Raw genomic sequence first — 14,739 nt, forward strand, 5'->3', positions numbered from 1 at the left:
TGTAATGGAATAACATTCCCCTCTACCCAGACCACTTGTCTCTCTCTTCTCACAATTCGTCCTGTGTCTCCTCAATTCTGCACTAAACACTTTTTTGGTGTTTCCTCCTCAAAACTACAGCACTTGCAGAATTCTGTCTTTACCCATATTTTCCTGACAGAACAGAACATCAATGTCTTCTGATCTTACCAGTGTTGAGGACATGTCAAAGACTTACTTTGACTAAAATATAATGAGAAAATTGTTATTGACTCTAAAAATAGGGGATATCAGATTAAACTCTACAGTGTTTACGTTCTGAGTTCAAATCTTGCTAAAAGGTAGCCCTCTTGCGTAATATAAAATAAATGCTAGTCAAGAAATGGCGTTGATTAAAACAAATACAGCCTGTCCCAAAATTAGTGACCTTGTGCCATTGTCAGAAATCATTGCTTTTCTATTTGGAATTGCCTCAAGAAAGGCTCAGACAAAAAGTTTGAAGAGAGTGGAGAATTGCATTAAAATAGTTAATAAAAAATTTTAACGAAATATAAGAACCAAAATAAAATATAGGAAATGTGATGAGAATCATCATCATTTAACATCCGTTTTCCATACTGGCATGGGTTAAGCTGTTTGACTGAGGTCTGGAGAGCCAGCAGCACCAGGCTCCAATCTGATGTGGCAGAGTTTCTACAACTGGATGCCCTTCCTAACGCCAACCACTCTGAGAGTGTAGTGGGTGCTTTTTATGTACCACTGGTACAGGAGCCAGTCAGGCAGGCCTGGCATCAATCATGTTTGGATAGTGCTTTTTATGTGCCACTGGCATGGGGGCCAGTCAAGAGGTACTGGCATTGGCTTCGTTCAGGTGGTTCTGGCATTGATCACGCTCGGATGGTGCTTTTCACATGCCACCGGCATGAGAGTCAGTCAAGAGGCACAGGCCACAGCTACGATATTGGTTTTCCTTGACTCAGCAGGTCTTCTCAAGCATATCATAGCACCCGACGCATCAGGGTTACTCTTAACTGGGTCGGACATGCATGGCTGCGATCTCACTTTAGTTGCTGGGTTTTCTGAATCACAGCATATCTCCAAAGGTCTTGGTCTCCTGTCATTGCCTCTGTGAGGCCCAGTGTTCGAGAGTCATGCTTCACCACCTCATCCCATGTCTTCCTGGGTCTACCTCTTCCACAGTTAGGGAGTGGCACTTCCTCACACAGCTGTCTTCATCCATACGTAACAAATGACCACACCAGTACAGTCATCTCTCTTGTACACCATATTTGATGCTTCTTATGCCCAACATTTCTCTCAGGGCGCTTATACTCTGTAGTGTGTGCACACTGACATTACACATCCAGCAGATCATACTAGGTTCATTTCTTTCAAGCCTACGCATGTCCTCAGTAGTCATGGCCCATGTTTCACTGTTGTGTAGTATGGCAGTTCACACATGCATCATACAGTCTACCTTGCATTCTGAATGAGTGGCCCTTAGTTGCCAGCAAAAGTAGGAGCTCCCTGAACATTACCCAGGCTGTTCTTATTATAGTCTTAGAGCAACCACCCCCACTACAGACTTGGTTGCCTAGGTAGCGGAAGCTATTAACTACTTCTAGTTTCTCCCCGTGGTGTGTGGGAAAAACTATCTTCCCAGTTAACCTTCCTTTGATATTGCTGCATCTTTTATGTGTCCATAGCTCACACTGGGTACATCGTGTGGAGTTTCAACCCCCCAGCATTAATAAAATGAAATAAAAGAAGAGGATAATATAACTGATAAAAAATATTCAAATGTAGAAAACCACCAATGTTAGAGAAGGTATTTGTTAATTATGATTTTAAGCAAATCAAAATCATGTTAGTCAGGAAAACACCAGGGAGAAGTTTATTCCACAATTCAGCTGTTGGTGGGGGGGATGGCAGCTTTGTGCATAGAACCTGCTGTATGTCAATAAGACACCCAAGAAGCAAAAGTGCTATTTACTAAATTTGGCAAACAGTTCTTATGGTGCACTCCAAGACCAGCAGAAAAGAGAGAATGCAGCTTACCTGAATACCTACTATGGAAGTGATGGTAGAAAGGGGCCAAACTGACAACATTTCATTGATGACAGTACAGTTGGACTAATGAAAAAAACTATGCATTTGATCTTGGCACTTAATCAAATGTTTACAATATTTGAAGGAACCCAGCAAAATGTGTGAACAGAATTCCATTTTATAGGTAAAGTTAGAAACTTTTCCTGAACAGTAGAATGAATCCATCATTCTAAATGTAATGTAGAAGTCTATCTTAAATCAGATGAGAATGAAAGATCTGAATCTCCATCTAAGTAATCCATCCTAGTTAAGTTGTATGGTTATGTTTATATCATTGCCAATTTTATGATTATATACAAAATATTAACTTAGTATCTTTATGAATTAGCATTAAAATTTTATAATAGCTGCGAAGTGGAGATACTTCACTGACTATAAGATAGTATATTCCTTAATGACCACCAGTATAATTTGTGTAAAAAGCAGATCCACTGTTGGTCTATTCTTCTCTGTCACCCATAAGTAGACTCTTGCCTTGAAAGAATTTAGTGAAAGCAATGTCATTGTTATCAACAAAGCTTTTGACCAGTTTGTCTTGCACTACCACTTAACTAGTGTTGGTGTGTTTATATCCCTGTAACATAATGGTTCAGTAAAAGAGACCAATAGAATAAGGATCAGGCTTTAAAACAAAGTACTGGGGTTGATTCATTTGACTAAAATTCATCCTGGTGATGCCCCAGCATGGCCACAGTCTAATGACTGAAACAAGTAAAAGAAAAAAATGTCTGGCATGTAAATTTCTTTTCAAAACCTCCTACTCATGAGCTCTATCAGTTTCTAATACCTTGGTTTGGTAGCTTCCTGTCAGATTAAACTACTGCTGTATATGTTGATGGAAATTTTATCTTGCACTCTCTTCTTTCCACACATCAATGACTTACTTTACACCATATCCAACAACACCCTTATGCAGATGACATTATCCTCCATTTCGCCCTGACATTCCCCAACCATGCATTATCCACTCACAGCCAAAATCCTACATTCTAAATCTACACTGACTCCATGAACAGAGACCTTGAAAGCATTCACCATTAGTCATGACAATCCTGTCCCTTTCAGTAGCAAGAAAATAAAAATGTTACTCCATCATTCTTAACATAATTTAGGCCACATCTCAATGACTTCCCTTTCTTTTTAGAGCCAGAAGATACTTCAATCCTCAACGATTATTGATATTTTTACAAAGTTCAAGAGGAACTTTAAACTCTAAATTACTGCCTTTTTTTCCAGACCCAACAAGTAAACGCAAAAAGAAAAATACTGTTTCAGTTATTGTTTTATGTCTGTAAGATGATTTAAAATGAAGTTTCAAGATTGTCTACTAAACAAATACAGATGTTTAAAAAAGTTACCAGATTTGGTATATGCTTTATCTTCAACTTTATACTGAATGCTCGAAACAAAGCTCTTCTGGACATCCTCTTCTTCGTACACCCAATTTCTTCATTGTGCACACACAATGTTTACATATGAAAACAACAAAATGCACCAACTCTAACAATTGACAAGAAGGCAAGTTGTCCCTAGGGTTTCTTCCATCACTCTCAAACCATGCACTCCAGGGCTAGCTTCTATCCTTCTCAAACTCATTTCTGTCTGTCTCTCTCCCTCTCATATATATATATATTTATATATATATTTATATATGGCCTCACCGAGGCGATGACTACTGACCGAGACCTTTGGAAATGTGCTGTGCGTGAGAAGACCCGGTAAGCCAAGTAAGATCGTTGCCAGTGCCCCTGGACTGGTTCTTGTGCGGGTGGCACATGAGATGCACCATTTTGAGCGTGGCCGTTGCCAGTACCGCCTGACTGGCTCCTGTAGGATTTTCGAGCGAGATCGTTGCCAGTGCCCCTGGACTGGCTTGTGCGGGTGGCACATAAAAGACACCATTTCGAGCGTGGCCGTTTTCGTGCGGGTGACACGTAAAAGCACCCACTACACTCTCTGAGTGGTTGGCGTTAGGAAGGGCATCCAGCTGTAGAAACTCTGCCAAATCAGACTGGAGCCTGGTGTTGCCATCCGGTTTCACCAGTCCTCAGTCAAATCGTCCAACCCATGCTAGCATGGAAAGCGGACGTTAAACGATGATGATTATGATATATATATATATAAAAAGAAATAAGAGATGACAAAGAAGTAAATGATTATTTTATGAACTTCATCAGATAATCATTTATTCCTTTCTCATCTCTTTTCTCATTACTGCTCTGTACTTGACTAATGCTTTGTCTAGAAGTATATGTTAACATCGCAATGCCTAAGTGAAATATATATATATACATATATATATATATACGCACAGAATAAGCACATAAATGCGAAACAAGGTGGAACAAATAGTACTTGAATACCAGAGGTAGAGTAGTATGCTTTATAAAAAAGCAGCAAAAAATATCACGAAAACTGTTACTCAGAGTTTCACGTTGCCATTTGTTGGACTGTTTCGTTTAGATTCTAGACAAAACTGTCCGATAAACAGGAATGTGAAATTCCGAGTAACAGTTTTTGTGATATTTTTACTGCTTTTTAATAAAGTGTGTGTATATATATGTATATATATATATATATATATATATATATATATATATATGTATATACACACACATACATATGAATTTATGTATGAAGAAAAGTGACATAAAGAAAAGTACAGTGAAATTGCCACAAGGAGTAAAGTATCATTTGATAGAGTCCTTCATCAGGGTTAAGATGACAGAGGGCGGAGGAAAGACAGCATAGTTCTACATCCTCTGTATTCAAGCAACTGACTGAAATTGACAGAGAACATAAGGTAATTTGAGCAGAGACAGAAAATAGTAGGAGGAAGAAGAGAAGCTGATGATGGGGAGGAGATTAAGGTAAGAATGGTGGTGAAGGATAAAAATTGGATTACTGAACTTAGAATGAATGGAGGAGTAGAAAGTAAAAATTCATTTAAACCAGATAACACCATTGTTCCAAGTTTGGATATGAAGTGGTCTCTGTTTCATTTAGTGTATGGATCCAAGACGTACAGAGATTGTTTCACACTGATAAATGTATAATGGAATCAGTCATTGTGTTAAAATGAATGACAACAGGTTGACCTGACATATGTGCTTTGAACACATATATGAAAGTGATGACCTGTTTCCACAATGTAAAGTGCACTAAAAAGTTTGCAGATGATGCATTATATGAGGTTGCAGGATGTGCAGCAGAAGTTTTGGATGATGAGGTATGGTGGCTTAACCCAGTGATGGTAGTAGCATTGTTAACGTAGAGGCAGGTGTTGCATCATTGGTGAATGCATCTATAAGTGCCTGGTTGTGTATGGCTACACTCTATAATGAATGAGTGCAGTATTTTTATGTTATTGAGTTCAGTGGTTGGTTGTATTTTACGTACTCTAGTATTACTGGTACAAAAGGCAAACTCAACTTTAATTTGTTATCAGTTAACCCTAGAAGAGCTTGATCACACACATAAAATCAAGTGTTCTAGACAAGCACCCCTTTTTTAGACAATCTGTTTCAGATTACATAAGGTATGCTCGCTTTTATAAAACAATAGGGAATTGAAAAAGCTTTGGCTTCTATACTTTGTAGGTTAAGAGACAATGTAGAACTTCTATTGTTAGCATATTATATTCCTACAGATGCAAGTAGTAGCCAAAGTAGAAATAAGCCAACTTGAGCATAACAGTTGTTGTTCTTCCGAACTTAATATTTGTGTCATGCATCCAAGCAGTGTTTGGCAGGTTAGGAGCTTTCTTTAATGACCACCAGTACAATTACTGGTACAAATTTGGTGAAAATAATGTCATGCTAAACATCAACAAAGATTTTGAGCATGTCTGGTCTATCAAAACTGACTACATATAGGCTCTATCTGCTGGACAGGTAGCTTCCAGTCAGATCACTATTATGGTATGTATTGACAACAGACCTCTTTCCCTCATTCTATCAATTCAGGCGTGTCCTAGGGTTCAGTTTTATCCCTCTTCATTGTATGTATCAATGACTTCTTGACACAATGCTCACTCTTAAATAGATAACACTACACTTCATTCTTTCCTAGCCTTCCTCAAAAACATCATCTATGTACTTTGCAATCTAGCCATGATACATCAAACTCACACCAATTCTATAAACAGAATGACTAAGCTAATCTTGTTTTTCCAACAGCAAGAAAACAAAAACTATAAATCCTACACTTATCAAAAAGACATCATTATACCACACCACCATTAATCACGAGAAGCAAGCTAGAACCCTCGTAATTACTCCAAATGTCAAATCTTACTGTCTCCTGACAAAAACACATCCTTGACATAACTAGGGCCACATGTCAACAAATGGCTTTTCTTTACAGAACCAGAAGATACTTCAACTCCTAACAATTATTGATACTCTACAAAACTCAGATGAGGCCCATAATTGAATATTGCTCTCAGATCTAAGGCAGTTGTTGTTGCACACAGACATCATAGACTGTGTTCAGAAAAAGGGTCACCCAACTAATTAGCATAAACTCATTTGTAGGCACACCCCTGTCCCAGGCCCACAAGCATGGAGTATTCGCTGTCTACTTTTCTACCAATACAATAATGGTTTCTGCTGTTTGGAACTGGGTAGGTTCCTGACACCTCCGCATTCCCATCCATCTCACCTCTCTTCAGACTTGTTATGTCCAACCTACCAGACTCTCATATTAATTACCATGCCAAATCTTTCTCTCCAACAATGTAGGCATTCTAGAATTCCATCCCTACTCATTTCTTTCCTATAGAAGTTGATTTACAATAATTCAAGAGGGATATCAATGACATCTGCTTCACATGTCTTGGGGGTCTGTGAATGCCATGGGCACAATTCCTTCCTCCGGACCCAGAAGTGAAAAATAATGTTTTGTTGTTTTTAACCCTAGGTTTGATCGCGCAGATATATGATCTAAGGGACTCCAACTTTGGCCTGTCTTTTTCTTTTTGGGCATACTATATCTAGAACAACATCATGCAAAGTTTTTCTTTTTTCACTATTTAAGACGATAAGGTGTGGTTTGAGGTAGAATTGTTTGCAAAATCTGAAAGGTAGAAGCTCCCTCGTGTTAGTAGTAAATGGTGAGTAGGATCAAATCTTTCGATATGACTCGACAAAATCAAGTGTCTGTGTCTTGTCAATTGTCAGTTGACGAAATGGGAGGAGGAGAAGAAAGCTAATGGGTTGTACGTGCGTGCATACTTGTTCGCTTGTTCTTGTCTGTGTGTGCTGTTCTGTTTTTATGTGTTGTGGAATATATAGATATAACGAAATTATGCCAGCAATGTCTCATTTTAAACTTGAAGAAAAAAAAAGCCTTCAAGTTTTAAAAAGAGTCATTATATCTATATATTCCACAACACATATAAACAGAACAGCACACACAGAGAAAGAACAAGCACGCACAACCCATTAGCTTTCTTCTCCACCTCCCATTTCATCAAGTGACTGTTGACAAGACACAGACACGTGCTTTCACGGAAACAACCAAATTGAAATGTTTTGATTCTGTCGAGTCATATCGAAAGAATACCGAAAATTCTCTAGAATCAATTTTTGAAATCGATATACTGCCCAAGCGTATACATTTAAAGGAAATAACAAAACCGAAACATTATTTACATTTGACGGATATTTGTCCTCATCTTGTTTGTTGTTAACACGTTTCGGCTGATATACCCTCCACCTTTTATCAGGTGTCTTGGGGAAATTTGGAACCTGGGTTCTCATTCCTAAGGTATTTTTCGATATTATTATTATTATTATTATTATTATTATTCAGGTCACTGCCTGGTATCGAACTCGGAATCTTGGGGTTAGTAGCCCGCGTTCTTAACCACTACGCCATATGTCCGGTGTACTTGATAATTTTCCCCATGATAAAACTGGATTTCTTAGCCCTGAACAATTAGTATAGGAGACTTTTCAATCTTGTTTTGAAAACAGACGTGTCTGTTACTGGCATTAAAAATCAAAATATCAACAAGAAACAAATAGGAGTATCAAGCAGTTAATTTTTATGCTGTAAGGAAGAAACAGAAGAGTTGTACGTTTTGGAAATATGTTTTTCAATGAACTTTGCATTTTGAAAGAATGGAAGATGGAAGCAGTTAGTTAGCCCCAGGTCAACACTGATCAAGCAAACCTATGATGAAAAGTATTCCAGCCGTGACCCTCCCATCTTTTTTCCGTTATCAGGAAACCAGAACCATATTAATATGTCCATTTTTAAAACAGAAGAGTGTGATCTAAGGTAGATTCGGTTGCTTTGCCTACTACTATGTCGAGCGACCATGTAGAGGCTCTTTTGTTGATTCGTACGGAATATGTTTAGAATGGAATGGTATCATTTGACCTATTTAAAGGATAAAATAGTTATTTTAGTGAGAAGAGAAAGATAGCAGCAGTCATGTTGAGAGGTATTAATAACAAACAGGAATAAAGAAATTAAATATTCTTTGTTTGCTTTTATTGTAGTAGCCATTGCTGTTCATTCGATTCCTAAACACCAACTGTACTGGCCAAACCAATAGGCCTATCCGATCCCTTTTTCTTTTCCTTTTCACGAAAAGATTTACGAGGGAAAATTGTCAACGACACCGGTCTCCTTTGTTTAGATCAATACACTTTATCTTTATATGTGTGTGTGTGCGTGTTAAAAAATATTGATCTCATGTGAGACTTTTTGCCTTATTTGACATTTATTTCATATCATTGTAGAATATAAAAGTCGAGAATTTTGCAGCTAATAGAATAACAGTTACAAAATATAATAGAGATTCTATAATAAAGCTGGAGTAAATTCTCCATCAAACAAGGAAGTAACTAACAAAAGAAAAACTTCCGAAAAAATTTTTGAAGTAAAAAAACAAAACAATTACGAACTTATATTTTTTTAATTGTATAATCTTGTGTCCTGATGTAACAGACAATTAAAGGTGTTCCATCCATGAACGTCCCATATTTTTCTAATTCTATGATTGTCTTGCCTGTGTCATTTTTTTGAAGAGAGGGGAATGTGATACGAGGCTAATAACTGAGTTAAGTTTTACTCGCGGGCTTCTGATTTGTTTTTGGTATTTCATTTTAATTTCGATTTCTAATTTATATTTTTTACATTTTATAAATGTTTCTTCCAAACATAGTTTTTTTCCTTCCAATACCAATAAGTTGGTCTTTTCTATTTTTGACTCGGAATTACATATATTCAAAGAATCATTTCAACATCAATAAAATTGTCTTCATATTCTACTTCATTACATCTGTCGTTCTTAAAGACTTACGTGATCAATTTGATAACGATTTTATTTTAAAATTCTAAAAATTATTGCATTTTTGACTTACGTATTCCTTACATGTCGAAATTTATTTCAAGTAAAACAAGTCTCACCTCGCAGGAGCAATATCTTCATATACTCTATCCTCCTTAAAAAACAAAAAAAGCGAAAACAAAAGGCAAGAGCACCGGAAACACTGTGCATGAAAAAACAAAACTTTAAATTGAGTGATAAAAGCTGAAATGTTTTTGATCATAGATCTGCTCTATCAGGAGTTACATGGGGCTCCATAACAGAATAAAACAAAGAATTATCTTGGCACAAAATGATTTGGTTAAAGCCTCTGAATTCGTACGTTACCGAACGTCCTTGACCTCCGGTATAAAACGGCGATGACTTAGTAACCGATACACAATGCACACATTCGGCAATTTTGCTGAATTTTGAAGAATATATAGATATAAATGAGTCATAAATGGTATATTTACTCACATCATTTAATTATGATAAAACCAAAGGAGACTTTAATCAAGGCGACGTTAAAATATTAAATTACAAATAACACGTGCTTTTTTTTTTTTTTTATCTCGTCTGTTTGTGTGTGTATCTCGCTTGTCAGTTTCGACCGAGTAAATATTTAATTAAAAATATTTCGGGTGTAATCATTATTGCAAATGCGCATTATTCAATTTGTATTTCTTTTTAAAGATAGCGGGATGTGATTTGAGAGAGATTTGGGTCCTGTTTCTTGCGGGTCGAAAGATAGTGTAGAGGCCTCCAACATTGGCTCATGTATATGTATGTACACAGACATAGGTATATATATATATATATATATATATATATATATATATATATATAACCGTCCAGCAAATGCCAACGGACGTTAAGCGATGATGATGATACTACACCTGATTTTCTCCCCTCCATACACACGCAAGCATGTATCTGACTCATACACTGTTCACTTTCCAGACATTTGTACAATACTGCATATGATTTATGCGCACTTTTGACAAGTTGTAGTGCACCTGAGCACTGTATACAATAATTTCATTATTATATATTATCATCATCATCGTTTAACGTCCGCTTTCCATGCTGGCATGAGGACTGGCAAGCCAGGAGGCTCCAATCTGATCTGGCAAGGTTTCTACAGCTGGATGCCCTTCCTAACGACAACCACTCCAAGAGTGTACTGAGTGCTTTTTACGTGTCACTGGCACTGACCATGCTCGAATGGTGCTTTTTACATGCCACCAGCACGACATCATCGTTTCACGTCTGTGTTTCATGTTGGCATGGGCTGGACGGTTTGACGGGAGGTATCCACCTAGAGGGCTGTCAAGACTCCAATTGTCTGTTTTGACATGGTTTCTACTGGATGCCCTTCGTAACGCTAATATATATCTAACAGGATGATTAGCTGAAAAATTAAGCTGGTTTGAGTTCCAATATACGTGTGTATGTAGATAAAGGAAGAATGATAAAACTAGGTAGTATTAAATGCAAAGATTTTATTCAACCCATTAAAGTTGACTGCCACATTTATTTCACCGCTAATAGAAGACACAGCAAACTGGTACACATGAATAATCCTGTTAATTAAAATACATTGGTTGCTTGTGTTTTTTGAAGATATAGATGTATGCAGGAAAAATACAAAGCTTGGCAACAAAACATCTCTGCTGATAATTCTCTCCTCACTAACGCTGCAAAGTGGAATAAAGCTGCTCTCATGCTGAAGATCTGAACTCCATCACGACGACCCACCTCACTGAGGAAATAGCAGGAAAAGCTTCCCCTGTGTAGCTGATGGTGGTGTACTTGGCTAGTCTGTCATATGATGGGGTGGATAGCCCACATAAAGTTAGGACTTGATCATCATGTGATGAGCCAAAATGTGGGTACCTAAAGGTAAAGAGCCTAACTATGAACGTGCTTCTGCTACATGTGCAACAGTTTGGTAGATAACAACTGGCAAAGAAAGTTCTTTCCATAATGATGTAGTTGTTGACAGGTTCTGTAGTTTTGCTTGATAAAAAAATCAGGATCAGTTTCATCTAATCAAACTGACATTATGAGAATGTGAACACAAGAGAAAGAATGGAATGTGAGAGTGATCTGCCATGGTTTTTAGTTTTAAGTCACTAGTTTAGCAAAAATAGTTCATGTTACAGTATTTCATTGTTGAGGATTCTGTCAAAACAAACAAGCTTAAGTAATCTGTCATCTTTTAAACATTGTAAAACCATTACTATAACTGTGTTCATCATTCTTACTGACTTATAATTGGTGCTAAATAACAGGAACCAAGAAAAGGGGCATACTGAACCAAATGTAATCCTAAAGTGATAAGTATGTCATAGCTGGAATGCCAACTATCATAGGTTTGCTTTTGATCAGGTCAGCCCTCAAGCTAAATAAAAATGACTGCACTGTACACCAAGTAACACTCTCTACAGTTATTTATTAGAGTGTAAATCATAATTATGCTTTGTTAGTACACTATGATGCCAAGAAAAAGAGTAACAACCTTTTTCTAAATCTACTGCTTGTGAGGCAGATCTTGGTGAAGAATGAGAAACTGGAAAATTGATGGTTATTGCAAAAGTCTTGAAAACTAGTGAAGATTCAATCATTTACCAAAGTAGAAACTATGCAAATACTTTAGTAGCAAAGACTTCAATAAATCCATGGGTAATACCTAAGTTAGAAACGTGCAAGAACAATCCAGGAGTAATAAAGTAGTTGTGAAATAAGACAGTATTTCTCCGGGTTGCTGTTTAAACCCAAATCATCCCTGATTCAGTGAAGCTGAGTTCCAGCCATGACCATTTTGTCTTCTTTACAGACTTACTGGATGGAGGACTATATTATCTAATGTGGTTTCTCTTTTTTCAGAAAGTAGGGTGTTATTTTAAGGAGGCTTGGAAGTTATTTTTAACAGATTGAACAGTCATACAGAGACACCTTTTCCAGTTCAAACAGTACTATTGGTATAATTGGGGCAGATCCAGAAATAGAGTCTTCTATTATTAATTGGAAGCAACTGCGATAAAAATTGGCACAATTCTTGTTTTTATTATTTTTTTAAATTGCCATTCAAAGGAGACAAAGAGATTTTTAATAATAATCATTAATGGAATATATTTAAAATATTTATTATTAACATCAGCTATTTACTAAATTTTATGATGAAACACAACAGAAATTTAAAGCAATTAGTAAATAATTACTGCTTACCATAAGTCAGTGTTCTTTGTAAAATGAAATCACTTGGAAGTGATCACCAGATTCTTGGTAGAAAGATGATACATTATAACTTGGAGAAAACATTGCATTGGGTTATAAATTTCCTGTTTGATATCTAAAACTTTGTACACCATTCTATAGTTAAAGGTTGTTTTTATCTCATGTTTGGAGCAAGTCTGAGATTAAAAAACAAGAGATACACTAAGTATATTTTTTAAAAAAAGTTCCTTTTTTCTTACAAAGTTTGTTTTCTTTTTTTGAAATTATTTTTCATTCTTTAATTTCAAGTTAGGCTTGTAACTAGCATTTACAATAAAGCTACCACATGTGCTGTCTGTTTTATTTCCAACTTCATGTTGTGCCCATACAACAAAACATCTTTTAAGGGTGTTTTTCCCACTCATACTGTTTCCCCATCACTACTATGTGAGCCTTTGCTTCCTGAATTGCATGGCTCTTCCATGTGATGCATTAAGCTTTCCTTTTCTCATTATCCCTACTATGTTGTTTCCCATGAATACTCTAAGCATTCAGCCCTGTCAGTCTTCACTAGAATTGTAACTCTTTGGAATTTGTTCACCACCCACGTCATTCCAAGAAACATTGATCTACATGTGTTCAAATGAAACATCAATCACATTGGCCTTACAAAAGTCTCTCTTAGAGAGAGAGAGAGAGAGAGAGGGGGAGGGAGGGAGAGAGAGAGAGAGGGAGGGAGGGAGGGAGGGAGGGAGGGAGAGAGAGAGAGAGAGAGAGAGAGAGAGAGAGAGAGAGAGAGAGAGAGAGAGAGAGAGAAATCCAAATTAAAAAAAGTGAAAAATATTTTTGGATACAGAACATTTAGTCAGAACTCAGAAGCATTTAAAACAACAGCATTTTTATTTATTTATTTAAATAGTGTAGTTAGCTAATTGTTTAAAAATTGTACAGGTTGATGATGATGATAGAATCAAACTTAGATATAGATATGTCCATTGCAAAGTCTGAGAAATGTGAAGGTAATGGAAAAGAAGGTAACAACGGCAATTTGAGACAAGAACAAAGTTCCAATGAAGTTATGGACTTTATATCTTCAGAAATGATTCTGCTGTAGTTGATTTTAGTAATGAGATGCATTCATGAAATTCCCTGTCAATTTCTCCTGTGAACTCTGAGGTCTGATAGGCAATTTGATTTTCCTGTAAGCATTGTAGGAAATATGTACAATTCAAAAAATTTCCATTTGATCTCCAAAGCTAGACATCACTGCGCCATAACTTGATGGTTTTATCATTTTCTAAAGCAGCTGAACTGATGATATTTTCTGTAGGGTGACATGCACAACAGAGGACAACATCTGAAATATACAAAATTCAATAATATAAATTTTTCGAAGTCATTTACAACCAAGACATTAATATCATCATTATTTTACTTTAGTTATTATTCCTTCTCATTACATGCTCACATCACCATGATTTACTTTCACATTATACTGCCATGATGATCTATATTAACTATCATTATCATCCATACCACAATAACCTACAGCTTATTTAATAATCATCATATATCAAACCACCTACCTCTACTCTATGTACTGTCATGTCTATACTATGGTAAGATATCACCTCTATCAACAGCCATCAGCTTCCTTCATATTTTCAGCCAATTCTCACCATTCATTCCATCCAAATTGTCAGGATAGTTTCTAATGATGTAACAAAACTTTGATAAAGGATCAATATACTGTTTCCTAGCATCAGTTTGCTGTTTGGTCTGGAGTAATGGATGGAGCCTATGGCCTTCACAAACTTTCTGTGATTACTGGTGAAATTAATGCCATTCTTCTTCAACAGCAAGCCTTGTGCAGGGAGAGAATTCCAGTGGGCTGACATTCCGGTGGGGAATGATTGGACTTAATTCTGTTGGTTCAACCATTAGAAGCTCAAACCAGTCACTGTGTTATAACTTGGTTACACTCTTCTAACCATAACCATATGAAAACAGGTAAAATTACCTCCAACTCACTTTGGTGTGGCTGTTGTGATGGTGTCTATTTGTGTAACATTTCAGTTACTCATGAAGCTGATGTAAACAGATAAAAC

At 36.6% G+C, this 14,739-nt stretch overlaps 1 protein-coding gene across 9 annotated transcripts in view; it reads right to left on the reverse strand.

Moving 5' to 3' along the window:
• Positions 1-13,512: 13,512 nt before the first annotated feature.
• The window catches only part of LOC106875273 (WD repeat-containing protein 5), a 39,008-nt gene continuing 37,781 nt past the window's right edge, over positions 13,513-14,739 (reverse strand). For all 9 annotated transcript variants that reach the window (XM_089348051.1, XM_089348044.1, XM_089348048.1 and 6 more), the window contains exon 15: positions 13,513-13,988. In XM_089348051.1, the coding sequence (XP_089204177.1) occupies positions 13,888-13,988 (101 nt within the window). In that variant the 3' untranslated portion in view covers positions 13,513-13,887. The remainder of the gene's footprint in view (positions 13,989-14,739) is intronic.

Source organism: Octopus bimaculoides, chromosome 2 (assembly GCF_046866305.1).
Source record: "Octopus bimaculoides isolate indiv1 chromosome 2, ASM4686630v1, whole genome shotgun sequence".
In the NCBI taxonomy this organism is placed as follows: Eukaryota; Metazoa; Mollusca; class Cephalopoda; order Octopoda; family Octopodidae; genus Octopus; species Octopus bimaculoides.